The sequence below is a fragment of the Mugil cephalus genome, chromosome 12, assembly GCF_022458985.1.
Source record: "Mugil cephalus isolate CIBA_MC_2020 chromosome 12, CIBA_Mcephalus_1.1, whole genome shotgun sequence".
Taxonomy (NCBI): Eukaryota; Metazoa; Chordata; class Actinopteri; order Mugiliformes; family Mugilidae; genus Mugil; species Mugil cephalus.
Window position 1 is genome coordinate 8,438,476 of NC_061781.1, and position 15,826 is coordinate 8,454,301.

Consider the following 15,826-nt stretch of genomic DNA (forward strand, 5'->3'; position numbering starts at 1 on the left):
CCCTGCAGCTAGTTGATAATACGGGGGGAAAAAGAAATGGAATTGAAAAAAGTACGTGAATTACAGTGTTTTTACTAATATAAGACATTTTATTTTGCATGCAAGCCAACTATTTCCTTAGCAGTAGTACGAGCTTTTGGTCGTTGCTGGGTTAACAGGCTAATATGATTACACATACAGCAATGTTGGACACGCTGCAGTAGTAGAAGCTAGTTTTAGGAGATTGATCTCATGTCTTATTCCCCCTGTGATCAAATGATATTTTTAATGAGCCCACTGTTGAGCAATACAAGCTGACTAATAGATGCTTTTAGTGAAAAATTGATACATTTTAAAACGAACAAAATGACCCGGCACAGGGCATGCTGAACTCTCTTTATGACATTATTCAAATGTTGAGTTGAGGACACATGTAATTGATTATTCGCTGGTACTGCCAGATAAAGACATTTTGGTTTTTTTTGTTTTTTTCCCAGACTTCCTTTGGAAGAGAAGAATCATATGGCCCTGTTCAGAACTTAAATTAACGTCCATCTGGGCAATATGATCTCAAGTGTCCAACTTCTAGTGCATGTGTTCACACCTGGCATTAACATCTGTCTCCACATGTTTTGCACTCTACTGTATATGCAAATAAACATCATTTGAGGTTGTGATGCCCATGTACTATACTGTTGCACTTTTTATTGTATATTGTCAATTCTCTATGTATTTGTGTATGTATTTATTTATACAAAGTTATCTTCATTCCCGCTGACTAGATCCCTTTGAGGCATTCATCATTTTCTCAATCCGACACGAGATAAGACGAATAGACCTTCACAAGCGAGACTACAGCCTGCTGGTGCCGGGACTGAGGAACACCATTGCGCTAGACTTCCACTTTAACCGAAGCCTCCTTTACTGGACAGATGTAGTGGAGGATAAGATCTACAGGGGACGGCTCTCCGAGTCGGGCGGTATGCACTTGCCAGTTCACGCACAAGGACACATACTCACACACATGACGATTTGTCATGTATTTAAAGCCTGCTGTGCTGTGATGTATCGTCGCAAGAGAGTCACGTCCTGCTCATTTTTACTGGAGCCAGTGTAATAGAAGTCTAAGACACTGACGGTGATAATGTTCAATTTTATTTTGTTGTTTATACACACACACAAACTCTGATACAGTGGACTGATAATGTCTCTCCCTGGAAATTTATCTCAGGCTGACCTGAGATAAAAAAAAAATAAATAAAAAAAAAACTGCAAGACCAAAAGCAGCCTTCAGCTGTTGTAGCCAGACTTCTCACAAGCTCTGTATTTTTGTGTTTGGTTGTCCATTCAGTCTCTTGCTCTTATTTCCCTCTCAGGGCTGTAGAATTCACCTCTTAGAAGTACCCATTCCTACATTTTTTGTAAGACGCACATAAAAGCCCGAGCATCTGAGAATAATTGTGAACAGTTGGATTATAAACATAGGAGAAAAACCTTTTTACCATCCTGAACAGAACCCTCTAGAAGCATTTTTTTCTTTTAAAAGTGCTTCCTCAAGAGATTTCTGAGTGTGGCCTTTTGCTTTGTCTTTTGCTTTTTTCTGAGGACAGTAAATAGATATCAACCACCACCTCTTACTGCCCCTTGACTATGCTGTGTCGATGTTGTTACAGGAGTGACAGCAATTGAGGTGGTTGTGCAGCATGGCTTGGCCACACCAGAAGGACTCGCTGTGGATTGGATCACGGGGAAGCTGTACTGGATTGACAGCAATCTGGACCAGATTGAGGTGGCCAAGCTTAATGGGGATATGCGCACCACACTGATTGCTGGAGGCATGGAGCATCCACGAGCCATCGCTCTTGACCCAGGGCAGGGGTACGTTTTTCCACTTACAAACCTTTTGGTTGCTGGGCTATTTAAACACTAGAATTATTATTAAAAGTCAAATAAAACCTCCCAGCATTTCTTGCTTCCACATCTGTCTTAATGTATGAAGATGTCTGTTGTGCTAAGGCCCATTAACGTGGCAGTTATTGAATACATTAATAATAATGCTTTGTTCTTCATTCCCGTAATTCCCAGTGATGTAGCGAACACTCTCAAGCATTCCATTCCTCCTACTTTATATGCTTTACTTCCCATCCACTTTTGTTCCTCAGCAATGCTTTTTGTTTAACCAAGACCTTTGAATAATAAGGAACAAGATCAGCTTTGCTCTCACTGAAATAATTCCTGTCTGGGCTCAGTTTTCAGTATCACCCTATTTATCTGGTCAAGTTATAGTGAGATTGTTTGTAAAAATGATCTGAAATGGTTCTGAAATGGCAGCCTCCTTCCTTTGCCCGAGTGTCAGCAGCCAAGTCTGAAGCGTCTATCAGCCTATCAGCTATCGCACTGTGCTGATCACGGTTCTTTTTCGGCTTGTTTTTTTTTTCAGCAGGTGGCAGGCAGTTATTACAAGCTCCTTGATTTTGAAAATTTTGGCTGTTGGAGGGTCAGCACTGAAGCGGTGTAACAGAACTGATTCTGTATTAGCCTTTGATGCTACATCTGGGAGACTCTGATAATGTATGTTGTTTTGGACAAATTGGAACATGCCATTCAGCTGGTTAAAATAAAGCTACAAGAGGAAAATATTTGCATCAGTCTTGGATATTGCAACCGTTTTAGCTGTTGTACCACACAGCGTACATGTTTGGCATGAGACTGTATAATGGCATATGCATCTTCTATTTATCATCATGACCTACCAACCTACATACTGATAGATTCAGTTTACCTTGGCATTGATTCTACAAGTCTCTGGAATTCAACTGGAGAGTTTCCTTTTTTAATTCTATTTTCCTTCATCAAATATTTTGATGATGTTGGTAGAGAACGCTGTCCAAAATGACCTATCCTTCAAATAGTCTGGTGACAGCAAAGGCCATGGCCCACGATTCAAATAATTTTCATACTGATTAAGGCATGCACTGCTCTCTCTGCAGGTTGCTTGATGGAGACATGCTTGAAGAGATCGCTCCTATAAGGAAAGAAATGTTCCATCGTGGGAAGAGACGATGAGTCAGAACATTTGTACTTATTTTCAGTGACCCTTCCTTTTAAAAGGTCCTTAATAGATAGAAACCAAACCAGCCAAACAGATCCATCTTTCTCTAGGGTTCAAGTATTTAGGCCTCTTGGTTTTCACCATACAAGCACTTGCCAGTTGTGGAGAATAGGGCAAAGGATGACCATATTACTTTCCTGCATCTCTGTAGACTAATAAACTTTCAAGTATTCCTTTATCGTTGTTTTGAAATGTTCATGTGCTGCAACTGTGCTACAGCATAGCACATGGTGTAATTATGGACGGACTGTTCTTACAGTTTGATCACGCACTGGATTGACATTCTCAGTCACATAAGGACGAGTTGCTCTTGTGCTTTTCCTTACATTAATGCGCAAGCATGACGGTCGTCAAATGTGTCAACCACGATGTCCGACCCTATTTACTGACGTCTTCGCCATCGATCCAAATGCAGATGTCTCTTAAGACACTGTCCATGTTCAAACCAGCCAGCATCTCTTCCTCAGCAACCAGCCCTCTTTCAGAGACACAGGTTTTTTCACTGCACACCTTGATAGAAAATCTTGATCATCTGCATCTTTATGGAGGCCACAGAGCGGAATTGGATGTTAATTGTTTAATTGTAGCATGCAGTGCACCTGTGTGGAAGCATCTGCATTTGTTGTGCTTCTCATTTGCACAGGCTTCCCCTTTTATTTATCACCCATCTGTCGTGGCTCATTTTGTATGTCTTGTCATCCAAAACTTTACTTTACATGATGACAGTCCACATTTATGTGTTATTCCTGGGGCAAGCACGGTCTAAGCTGTTATAGCTCTGATGTATGAAAGTCTGTATGTTCAGTTTGCATGTGTCACTAATCTTTATATGTTTTTATTTATATTGCTGTGTTTAAAGGTAATTTTGCTTCGGTTTTCGTTGAATTTATAGCAGGTGAGTGATCACAGATCAGCCTAGATTTGGACTGATTTGTGAAGCTTATATACTCTCTGACATGAACAGTTTAATTTTGGAGGACTGGGATGCTACTTTGTATTATAGATTCTGCGAAAGTTGTGTTATTACAGACATTTTATTTCATGCTACTGGATTGTCCTCGAGGTAGATTTCACTAGCTTGGAATCAACAAACTAAAAGTCAAGAGTCTTTCTTTTTGAGTGGCCTTTTGAATATTGTTTTAACACAACACGCAGGTGAGAATAGTTGTCTCGGAAGTCTGGGCAATGTGTTCTGCAAGGACAGACACTGAAGAAAAGTTCTGAAATATTCAAGGACATCTTAGTGTGGTAGGGAAAAAGCACTTGGCCATTGTTGCCAAGACCAAGGTTCATTTCCTTGCAGCTATGTTGTTGCTTTGGCAGTGCACCCCATTATCCTATGTGCTCCGTGCTCTTCTGGTTGATCTAGGGTCCTTGTGGAGAGACTGATCCTTTTATGCACCTGAAGGTACAATTCCGTTCAAGCGTATATATATATATATATATATATATATACATATATATATATATATGTATATATACATATACATATATATATATACATGTATGTATATATATATGTATATATATATATATATATATGTATATATACATATATATATGTATATATGTCCTATGTATATATACATATATATATATATATATATACATATATATATATTATATATTAACATTATATATATATATATATACATATATATATATATACATATATATATATATATATACAATATATATATATATATATATATATATATATATATATATATATATATATATATTATATATATATATATATATATATATATATATACATATATACACACGCTTGTTTCTGATCTATGTTTTGGTCTAGACATATTCCAGGCCTGTAGTACATAGTTCAATTATGTTATTAAACTTGTCCAGCCATAACATATTTCAAGACTGGCCTTAAGCCAATATTTTTAAAAAGCACGACATTTTTGTCAAAAACCTTTGGATGGTGCATATTGCTAATTCCTTTGGCTATGCAAGACTTTTGTCCCTATTATTCAGCTAAAAGTTTACAGGGATGAGTATAACATTTCTTTCACATGACTTGAGAGTCTGCTACTGGGTAGACTAAGCCTGATGATTTTTGTCTGCCTCTTCTGAGCCCGGTTTCCTTAGCCTGCAGGAAATGTACTACAGTACACATCTGACATCCTCGTGCCTGACTAATGATGAAGCTTTGCTGGCTGTTTGGCTTGTCAGTATCTGCGCTTCTCCTTGGTGTAGGCAATTTACACAGGGTTTAATTCCGTGGGTAAGAGACAGAAAAAAACAACAACACCAACAGTTGCTCTCTCAATGTCTCCCAGGTGGTTTGCATCAGTGGCCAGTAATAACTCAGACCTATGTGTGACTCCAGCTGTTACACTCCAATGTACAGTAGCTCTGCCATAATTTACTAAATCTAAAAGTCTCATCACATTAACACATTTGTTAAACTAGTTAAACGTACAAATTAAATAAAGCTGTTACTTTTTAAAGGAGAGTAATGACAAATTAATTATTTCTCTGAGCACCTACTTGGATGCTGGAGACGCTTATGGAAGATTTTATGCACGCTCTGTCCACACAATACGTCATCAGTAGCAGATGATATACAGTACAGCGAAATTAAACAAAAATGGAATCAATTTTCTCTGCTGTTGGGGCACGGATAATATTTCACATTAGGTGCCTACTTTAGCTTAATGCATCTGAGAACTAGCCAGTGGTTGTATACTTTGGCCAGTGTATGGCAGATTAAAGCAAAACTCAGACGTTCCGAAAATCAATTTAACACTCTTAAAAAAAAAAATGAGTAATCTGCCCATGCACTCTCTCCTATGCTGCTCCTTAACATTTGGGAGGATGACTACAGTACATTTCATGGCTGTACAGAGTAGGATTAATGGGTGCTTTTGGTGCCTAAAAGTGAATTTCCATTACAGGGCAATAATTCTAATCTAATTACTCGAATCCACTCAAAGGAGTGGGTCATTGATCAGGGAGGTCTTATCAAGTGAATAAGCCTATTGATCTGGACAAGGATATTTCTTCCTAACACAGTTTCATTGTCGTCAGTGTGTGATTTAAGCTCGAGTGTCCACCCCTCCCCACCAGCACCGCCAGCGCCACCTCGTTCTAGATGACTTTGTGGACCACATCAGGACGGAGGCAATGTTTTCTGGGTGGGAGTAGCACTTAGGCTGCAGTGTCGATGGTCACATCAATGACGGTGTTCATTTTCAGGCCTCATTGAACTGTGAAAAAGTCATAATAAAACAGATGGCCTCCCATTTCCAGGCCTGTCACAGATGTTGAGGGTTGCACTGGATCGCTGGTGCTGTTCTTGGACAATCATCGCCACTGCTGTCTCTGTTAATACACACAGTTACAACAGCATTACATGTGTAATCATGGTTTATAGTTTGACAAACAAGTACAAATGACTCGGATGGTTAGAGTTTTTTTTTTTGTGGATCTATAAAAAAAAAAAAAAAAGACACCGTGTGCTGTGAAGCAAACAAGGATCGATCCTAACTGTGGATATCTGTTCCTAGAATTCTCTTCTGGACGGACTGGGACGCTACTTTCCCCCGAATCGAGGCTGCGTCAATGAGCGGAGGAGGGAGACACATTGTTTTTAAGGATATGGAGATTGGGGCCTGGCCTAATGGACTAACACTGGATCATCTGGAAAAGAGGATTGTGTGGACAGATGCACGGTTAGAGATTTTATGCTGCATGCCTTAACACTCACACCTTTTATTACTTTTAATGCGTGTATGATATTAAATGCTGAAAGGGGTTCATACCTGAAGTAAAAATATAAATTCCCTTTCTCCCAGTAGGCATTAAATAATGAAGGACATGTAATATTTAAAGATCTTAGTACAATAGCCATCTTTGGTTTTAAGTGGGTCTTGAACAATTTAATAGTTCCATCCGTGGACGTGGGGAGGTTCACTTTGATCTCCATGCAACCACTGTTCCCTTTCAGTGTGTTTGAAGAGTGGTTTAAACTTTGATATGCTGTTGGTCTCTCTCCAACAGCTCCGATGCCATTTTCTCTGCACTTTACGACGGTAGTGGGGTCATCGAGATCCTCAGAGGCCACGAATACCTGTCCCACCCCTTTGCTGTGTCTCTCTTTGGAGGCAACGTCTACTGGACGGACTGGAGGACAAACACTCTAGCCAGAGCCAATAAGTGGACTGGGCAAAATGTAACCGTCATCCAGAAGACGAGTGCGCAGCCTTTTGACTTGCAGATTTTCCACCCCAGCAGGCAGCCGCAAGGTGAGAGCAGTACTTTTGGTTTTACTGTTGGAGACAAGACGCTTGAAGAAAAGGAAAAATTCACAATATTAGCAGGAACTAGTATAATAATTTATGAGCTTTGCTTTCCTATGGTATCCGCAGTGATTAATTCAGGTGTATGTATCATGGAATTCAGCCATCAATGAACAAAACTCTATGAGCCACACATGAGCCTACCGTCATTGTGAGAACATTGCTTATTTTCTGAAAGGAATACACACAAAACAAGAAAGTATTAAGTATAAAATCTCTTTAATGCCTCTTAAGGGCTTTTATGTGCTAAATTATCGCATTCTATTACGTTAGACATAAATCAAAAGAAATTAGATTGAATTGGGGTATAATCCGCAACTGCCACTGGATATTGACTAAGGATATATTGTCTTTTTAAACACATTCTCATGTGGCAACAAAAAAAAGCCTAAACCAAAGCATATTGTAATTAATTCCAGCTTCTGCCACTGCCTTCATTTGGGCCGTCAATCAACGAGCATGTGTCTGGATATAAAAGGTACTCATGCAGAGAATTAACCAGCTTCAGTTAATGGCACCTCTAAATGTGTTTTCCTTCGCCATCGAAATTATCGCAATTGGCTCATACCAGTACATTTCAAGATGCCCCCCTTTTTTTTCTCACTCTGTATGTGAATAAAGGAATCTGCACAATGAGAACCACATCTGCCAGTGAAAAATTGTGGCACATCCAATGAGCAAATCAATTAGTGATGTGAACAGTGAGTTGTTGTTGTTGTTGTTGTTGCGGAGAATTTATGAAATGCTTCTGGTATTTCGTTAATATTTGCCACATGACTGTATGTGTATCACGGTGCGCTCAGTCCTGTGCGCGCTTCACCAAGCCAAGGTTCCGTCCACAGAAGATTCACTGCTGATGTGCTATCTGACGGGAGGTTCACACGTGGAAGCCAATTTTGATTCAATATGCAGATCAGCTGCGACGTACAGTGCCAAGCTTAAAATGAATAGCAAGAAATCTGTTTTCGAGCATTTCCCTTGAAAGACTTTTGATTCATACAGATACAAACAGATACATCAAATTAAAATGCTGCTTCATGGATTGTTCTGCCAAGACCACCTGATTGATGTCTCCAGCACAATTGCCTTCCTGTGCTTGGCCAAGTTTCAACTCTATTTCCCCCTTTCTTCTTCTGTAAGCCACCATTCTTAAATGGGAATTATTACAGTTGTAATCGGGTTTCCATCTGTGCGGCGATGCTTCCACAGCTCTGCCAGTGTGTCACGAGTTAATTTGCTTGTTTCCTTCCCGTATCTGCATTTTCATGAGTGTTCACCGTAGATAAGTGTGAGCAAATGAGGCCGCTTTCCCAAAGACAGCAGTAAGCGTGCCTAATCCTTTTTAAAACAGGATGGGGGAGGGCTATGTGTGGGTGAGTGGGTGGGGGGGTTCTACAATGCCTGGAGATGTGATGCTCCACTAGACCCTGAACATCTGGACCAAAATCAAAGAAAGGGAGGGATGTGGTGGAGAGAACTGAGCACGAAGGCTCGGCTTGTCTCAGGAGCTATTCAGCAGGTTCCACAGTGAAGAATACACAGCCTGTAACTACAGTATATATTATTTTAGAAGCAATGGCATGGTTTAGCATAAGAAAACATGTTTACAAATGAGGAGGTCTGCTGTCTGATTCAAGACCCGTCAGCTGGAACAAGCACTTGATTAGCTGTTTGGTTGCTCACATATTTTTAACCATTGAAATAACACAATAATTACACGTTGATGCGTTAATAAATGCAATGTTGTGTTTATATTAATGCCGGCCATAAATATTAATGGCTCAGACTTTTTTTTTTCTTTTTTTTTTGACCTCTTAGGTTAGTTTCTGGATACAACCTATAGCGTAATCTGTAATTAGCATGCATTAAAGCACTGTCGAGTTTTCAATCTCTGTGGCACTACTATTATATTCATTTAAGTCAACGGAACAGAAGAAGAGGCGAGATTGAGGAAAAATCCATTTTGCTGCCATATTTGATTGTGATAATATGTATCTGTAGAACATTTGGTTTTACAATCACTTTTTTCCCCATTTTTGTTTGTAATTTATTGTCTGCAAATACATCTCTACAGTTTAGTACAAACAAACAGCTTGGCTCTCGCTGTCGCTGGCTGTCGTCCCCTCAAGAGCACCATTCAGATGAATGCAGCGCTGTTCAGATGTCTCAGTATTAGCGCACCAAGTCAGCTGGGTGCTGTTTCCAGCTTGCAGAGACCGAGCTGCATCTTTTGGAGACTTAAATGAGACACATATTTGCGTGTTTTCCAGTGTCTCGCCAAAGGAACCTGGGAAATGAACCTTGAGTGAGCTTGTCTGACATGAATCTTTCCGAGCAGAAAGAGAAAGGGCTCTGTTTGATGCATGAAATGTGACTGCAGCATGAGGGGAAATTATTGAACTGGGGGCCGACTTTCTTTAGCCCGGCTGAGGTTATTTATTCTGAATAGAGTACACAGAGAAGTAGAAATAGCCCTGACCCTTTAAATGCATTGCTTCTCAGGGCACAGTTCTTTTTAGTTTACTGTGCAAGTCAAGTAGAAAATGTCAGCAGCTTAGAGTCTTAACCTGGAGATACTGCTGCCCAGCATTAATAGACTGACTGACATTATGTCACACATACTTCTCTTAATTATTTCTTCTTTTTTCAATTTACTTTTATCTCTAAATCATAGCTTCTGTGGAGCTAAAGCATTCCCGACACATTCTAAAACATTACACACATTTTTTTTGCCTTTTCTCTTACAAAGAGTCTGTGACCTTTGTTGCAAATTACTGCGCGTTTTTCTGTTTCTCCTCAGAACTGCCTTGCTTTCCGTTTTTTTCCGTTGTATGACAAGAACTATATTGTAATTATCAATGTTTTCAGCTATGCTCGCTTTGTCTCCTTCTGTGTGGCACAGTCACACAGGCCCGTAAATGTCATGCTGCAAAGGCTGCTGGTCCAGTTCACATCCGGTATTTATCCTGGCCGTTCTCTCTTCGTGTCATCTTACGCCAAGTCTGAATCTGAAATGCTCCATTTGTCTTTCTCTTACCTCTCTTCCCATCAGCCTCTAACCCATGTGAGGAGAATGATGGACGTGGTCCCTGTTCACATCTGTGTCTCATCAATTACAACCGCACCGCGTCCTGCACCTGTCCGCACCTCATGAAGCTTTCCACCAACAAACAGTCCTGCTTTGGTGAGCGAGAACGCCTTACTCATTTTTCATGCTTTTCTCCTCATGTTATCTAAGTGGAAAAAAAAAGTAGGATACTGTGTAAACGAAAGAAGAGGTGTTTTCTTTTACACATGAGATTGACACCAGCATTCACATCAATCTGTTATAATCACACCTTCACCTGATTCTGACAAGAAACCTCAGCAAAATCGCACTTCAAGTGATTGATTACTTCATTATCTCGCCAGCGCTGAAAAGGTTCCTCCTGTATGTGCGGCGCTCTGAAATACGAGGCGTGGACATTGACAACCCTTACATGAACGTCATGACGGCGCTCACCGTGCCTGATATTGACGACGTCACCGTGGTGGACTACGACGCTCAGGAGGAGAGGATCTACTGGGCCGATATCAAAACTCAAACCATCAAACGGGCGTTCATCAATGGCACCCAGCTAGAAACCATCATTTCCTCAGGTGGGTGCATGAACAGGAGGGAGAGCTAATCTTCCTTCAAGGCTTTCGATTTATTAGTGTTCCTCTGGTCACATATTTATGTCATTAATATAAATATTTCTAATTTGTTTGTGGCTCTTTGACATAATTACAAGGCATGGTAAATTGCTAAAGTATACGATTAGACGTTAATTGATGCATGAGCGTTTATTGGCGGACAGGAGCCAGGGGGAGTTGATGGAGGGATTAGAGGACAGATGGAGGGATGGATGGAGGGATTAGAGGAGTCGCAGGGATGGATGAAAGGTGGAGAGAAGTGAAGTGATGAAAAGTGCTATGAGGGATTGAGGGATAGGACAAGTGAGGTTTAATGCGGAGGTGGAGGATGATCTCCAGACAAGGAGGAACCCAATGAGCAAGAGTCAGGGTGAGGGCATGTCTCAGAAACCTTTGTCTCCTTATTCCCCTGGCTCCTGCAATTAAAAGGAAATCAGGGAAGTGGGTATGGGGAGGGGTGATGGAGGGGATTGAGACATACCTTTATCAGGAAGCGCAGGAAATAGACATTGTTCTTCAGTTTGAGTATAGAAGCAACACGATGTCGTAGCAGATGTACCTGTGAGCTGTTTCTGTTGTTGCTATGTTTAGTAAAGTACACAAGCATGACTGATCTTCTTCATGCCCCTCCTGACAGATATAGTGAACTGCCGCGGTCTGGCTTTGGACTGGCTTTCCAAGAACTTATACTGGCTCAGCTCCGAAAATGACGAGTCACAAATCAATGTGGCTCGCTTTGATGGGTCCCTGAAGACGTCCATCATCCACGGCATTGATAAACCAAGGTGCCTTGTACTGCACCCTGCCAAGGGGTAAGTAGATTAGAGCAGTCTGTGCGCTTCAAGAGCATTTCACCTTTGGTGCATAGTATTAGAAAACCTCACCTGTACAAAAGAGAGATCAAAGCCTTATTGCAAAGGAACCATGTCATACAAGCTCTAAATACGTGTGCGCATCTTACAAGTTTTTGAGATGGATAAAAAAAAATGTGTTGGTTTCAATTCAATTTGCAGCTCTAATTACATACATGTAAAATCATTGCATTCATTGCTTATGTTGTGAAACCTCTTGCTATCTTGTGCTTAATTAGGTTGCTACCTGTTCTGTTCACTCCCCCCCACATAGGAAAATCTACTGGACAGATGGCAACACCATTAACATGGCCAACATGGACGGGAGTAACAGCAAGGTCCTCCACCAGAATCAGAGGGATCCTGTAGGTCAGTATGAGAGCTGTGGATAGAATACTCAGCTAGACCTCCCATTTAGCTGTGCAGGACCTGGTTTTCTATTTGAATCAAAATAACGAGATCAAAGTATTTACAGTAGCTCAGTTTCCCCAATAGCTATCCTTTATTTGTTTTTGTGAAGTGTTTACCACTCTCTGGAAGAAACTGTAGAAAATCTTAGTACAAAGTACCACAAAGACAAGAGAGGCAATTGAGAATATTGTTTGGTTGTGGATACAGTTTGGGGTAGTTTAATTCAATTACATTTTCCAGCATCGACAGCTGTGCCGCCGCATGCACCACTTTGCATCTGTGTTCATTTCATTCCAAATTCATTTGAAGTAATGCCCCTATTTGAACCTTAATTTGACGACGATAACCCAATAAAGGTTTTAACATGGAAGTTATAAAAATCTTAGATGGTCTAAATCAATTTTTGATCGCTTCATTTTATGCATGCGCACGGACTGACTTTCGCATACTGAACCAGATGTAATGTTTGCACCTGTCGATGTCAACAGTAGCAACAAGAATCTGTAAGAATAATCAATTCTTAAGATGTGAAATATATTTTAAAAGGCAATGAAGAACACGGGCTCTCGTCTCGCTCTTTTTTTCATTATTATTATTTGTTGTTTATCTTTAGTAGACATTTTAATATGCTGCTAGTGGGAGACTTGCTAATGCAACAGAATTTATATATAGGACACATCTATCTACTTGGTGATAACACAACAACAATTTAAAGTCAAAACCGGGTTTTCTGTATTGTTACATTATGCATACAGGTAAGTAAACCTTCGTGGTACAATGTCATATCTAAAATGGCTGGTTGTACTCTTAAATTGCTTTGTAATGGCAACGTCTTTACTGTGGATTGCATATTGCTTCAGCTCAGTATATCCCACCACCGTCGGCCAAGGGTCGCCTCCCACGTTGCATGATGAGGTCTTATGTTCTGGTTCATTTATTGTACAGCGCCTTTGAAAAGCTGTACAACTCTGCAGCAATGCTTCAACCCACCCTCCAACAATTACGTCTTTCCCACTGAATGTTGGATTATTCTCAAAGTCATTCCCAAGCCCAGGCACGGAAGTGCTGTTATTTGAAGTGGTTCATATGTAAATAGAAAGGGAGGACTTATTGCTTTTGAAAGTGCTTTTTTTTCTTTTCTTTTCTTTTCCTGTTCACAGAATAGCAAGAAGAAACACAGAAAAACATCTGATGTTGCCAATACTCCAATTTTCTCTGCAATAGATACTGGTTTAATTAAGATTTGCAGCGGTTCCTTCTAAACGCTAGGCCCTGTGATGAGCAGCGTTTGAAACAGAAACTCATTCAAGCTATTATTATGAAGCCAACAGGTGTGTGAGCATGGCACTGTAAAGGAGTCACTGAGCAGCAATCTCTGCTACGATTCACTAACAGGAAAGTGAACGGCGCAGGGTATTTTTCCACATCAGTATCCAAGAAGATGTGGCAAAAAAAGAAAAGCGCAATTGGATGCGATGATTTCAGTCGTGCACATCACTGGTTGACAAAAAGATTATGCTAGTTAACGTCCATTGGTGACAGTGATTAGTCACTTCTGCTTGATTTTGATCTTGATTTGATTTGGATACTTTTTTTTAATTTAAACTCTGTCGCTATTAACTGTTTGACTAGCTGCTTGAGTTCAGACACGACGCCTACAACCAGACAGCATCCACTCTGTTAACATTTTAAAACATCACCTAGAGCTGTTTCACAAACGCTACACGCTAGTTTGCTTGCCAACATGACACAACAGGATGATTTATCTATTTTGCTCTCCACAATCACTGTTTACTTACATCAATAGTTAATGCTACTGAAACTAAAACCGGAAAGCATGCGTTACCAAAATCTTAACCTCTGCATGTAACTGAATCTGTGCTTAACTAAGCAACAGCAGCTTGATTTAGCAGGAACAACCCTCATCTCTACTAGGCGCTGTTACTTAGCTCAAGGTCAAACTCCCCATTTGTCACACGGAGCAGCACGGTCTTCGCTGTATTTCTTCATTTCTCCTAAGCCTGTCAGCCACACAGATAGCAGGGCGCGTCGTATTTCACCAGCTTCATTTATGATTATGGGGTAGACCTGGGGACAAGAGTAAATTAATGACGCATTGTGACTGTGAATCTGCCAGACATAAATCCAGCACATGGTGGGAGACAGCGACTTGTCCAGAGGTACACAATTGAAATCGCTTTCAGCCCCTTGCATTGACGAAGATGTTCTATGAAAAACCATAATGCCAGGAAATGGATCCAGAATCACTCAGCCTCGTTCTCCTTCATTCTTCAAGCTGGCTGGAGTTCGATTCAAGAGATCATCAATGAGTACCCTCTGTTGGCTCACATTCAGCCGTCAAAACAATGGCATTTAAATGTTAAAGTGTTGTTTGAGTAAAATCAAATACAAACTTTCTCCTAGCATCATATTAATTGTAGTCAGGTTTTGTAACAATGTTGTGTGTTTTATCCACCTGTTAAAATGTGTAATGTGTAAATCTACCCTTGATTACTACTAATGTATTATTTTCTGATGTTCTTTTACCATTCATTAATTACATAAGTTATATGTCTGTGATGATTTGTTGTTTTTAAGCTCCTCGTCCTAAATCTTAACAAATCCTAGCGCAACCCAGAGTGACATTTCTTCACTTGTCTTCCTCTCAGGTCTCTCAATAGACTACACTGCCAACAAGCTGTATTGGATAAGCTCGGCCAATGGCACAATCAACAGGTGCAATCTGGACGGCAGCGGGCTGGAAGTGCTGGAGACACTAAAGACGGTGTTAGCCAAAGGCACCGCTCTGGCCTTGATGGGTGAGTGGAGCTTGTCACAAGTGCATCAGATTGCCGCTGGGGATTACTCGGAGAGTGTGAAGAGATTACATGTTTAACCAGTTAAGTGGCTCCAGAATAGAGCCATTTAGTGCTCGCAAACAGTCGCGCTCCTCTTTGTGTGTAGCATCAGGGGCATTAGATAATTAAAACACAACAGAGCAATGATTGATGATCGATTTTCGCAGCCGTTTCATAATGAAAAGGGTGGAGGATGTTCATTACGTGTTGATTCTTGGTATCAGTGCTGAACCCAATGTCCCACACCATCCATCAACTCATAGGTTCATTTAGGAACCGCATGAATCTAAGTCACCGTGTGCTCGATGAAATCTGACCTTTGTAGCTCACAGAGTCTGGCCCCTAAAAGCTTTTTCTTTCAGCTTGTCCTTGTTTTCTCTACATATAGTATGGACACATTATTCCATGAGTTTAGCCTAAAAAAAGTTCAGGTCTGACCACCCAGACAATGTTATCAGAAAGCAGGAAGCCAGTAAGTCCTTATTGTATGGCGTTACTATATGGCAACATACACTTCATCTCAATTTTACTTTGTAATGTTTGATTGTGAAAATTGGTCTGTTTGAAACTAGAACTATATTTGATAACATAACCAGGATGGCCAAGAATGGACAA

The 15,826-nt window shown here is 40.4% G+C and overlaps 1 protein-coding gene across 7 annotated transcripts in view; it reads left to right on the forward strand.

Annotated features, from left to right (window-relative positions):
* The window catches only part of lrp1bb (low density lipoprotein receptor-related protein 1Bb), a 262,735-nt gene that overhangs the window by 157,469 nt on the left and 89,440 nt on the right, over nucleotides 1-15,826 (forward strand). For all 7 annotated transcript variants that reach the window (XM_047600953.1, XM_047600957.1, XM_047600958.1 and 4 more), the window contains exons 24-32: nucleotides 762-959; nucleotides 1,653-1,857; nucleotides 6,625-6,789; nucleotides 7,118-7,362; nucleotides 10,469-10,600; nucleotides 10,828-11,055; nucleotides 11,729-11,903; nucleotides 12,217-12,311; nucleotides 15,023-15,172. In XM_047600953.1, the coding sequence (XP_047456909.1) occupies nucleotides 762-959; nucleotides 1,653-1,857; nucleotides 6,625-6,789; nucleotides 7,118-7,362; nucleotides 10,469-10,600; nucleotides 10,828-11,055; nucleotides 11,729-11,903; nucleotides 12,217-12,311; nucleotides 15,023-15,172 (1,593 nt within the window). The remainder of the gene's footprint in view (nucleotides 1-761; nucleotides 960-1,652; nucleotides 1,858-6,624; nucleotides 6,790-7,117; nucleotides 7,363-10,468; nucleotides 10,601-10,827; nucleotides 11,056-11,728; nucleotides 11,904-12,216; nucleotides 12,312-15,022; nucleotides 15,173-15,826) is intronic.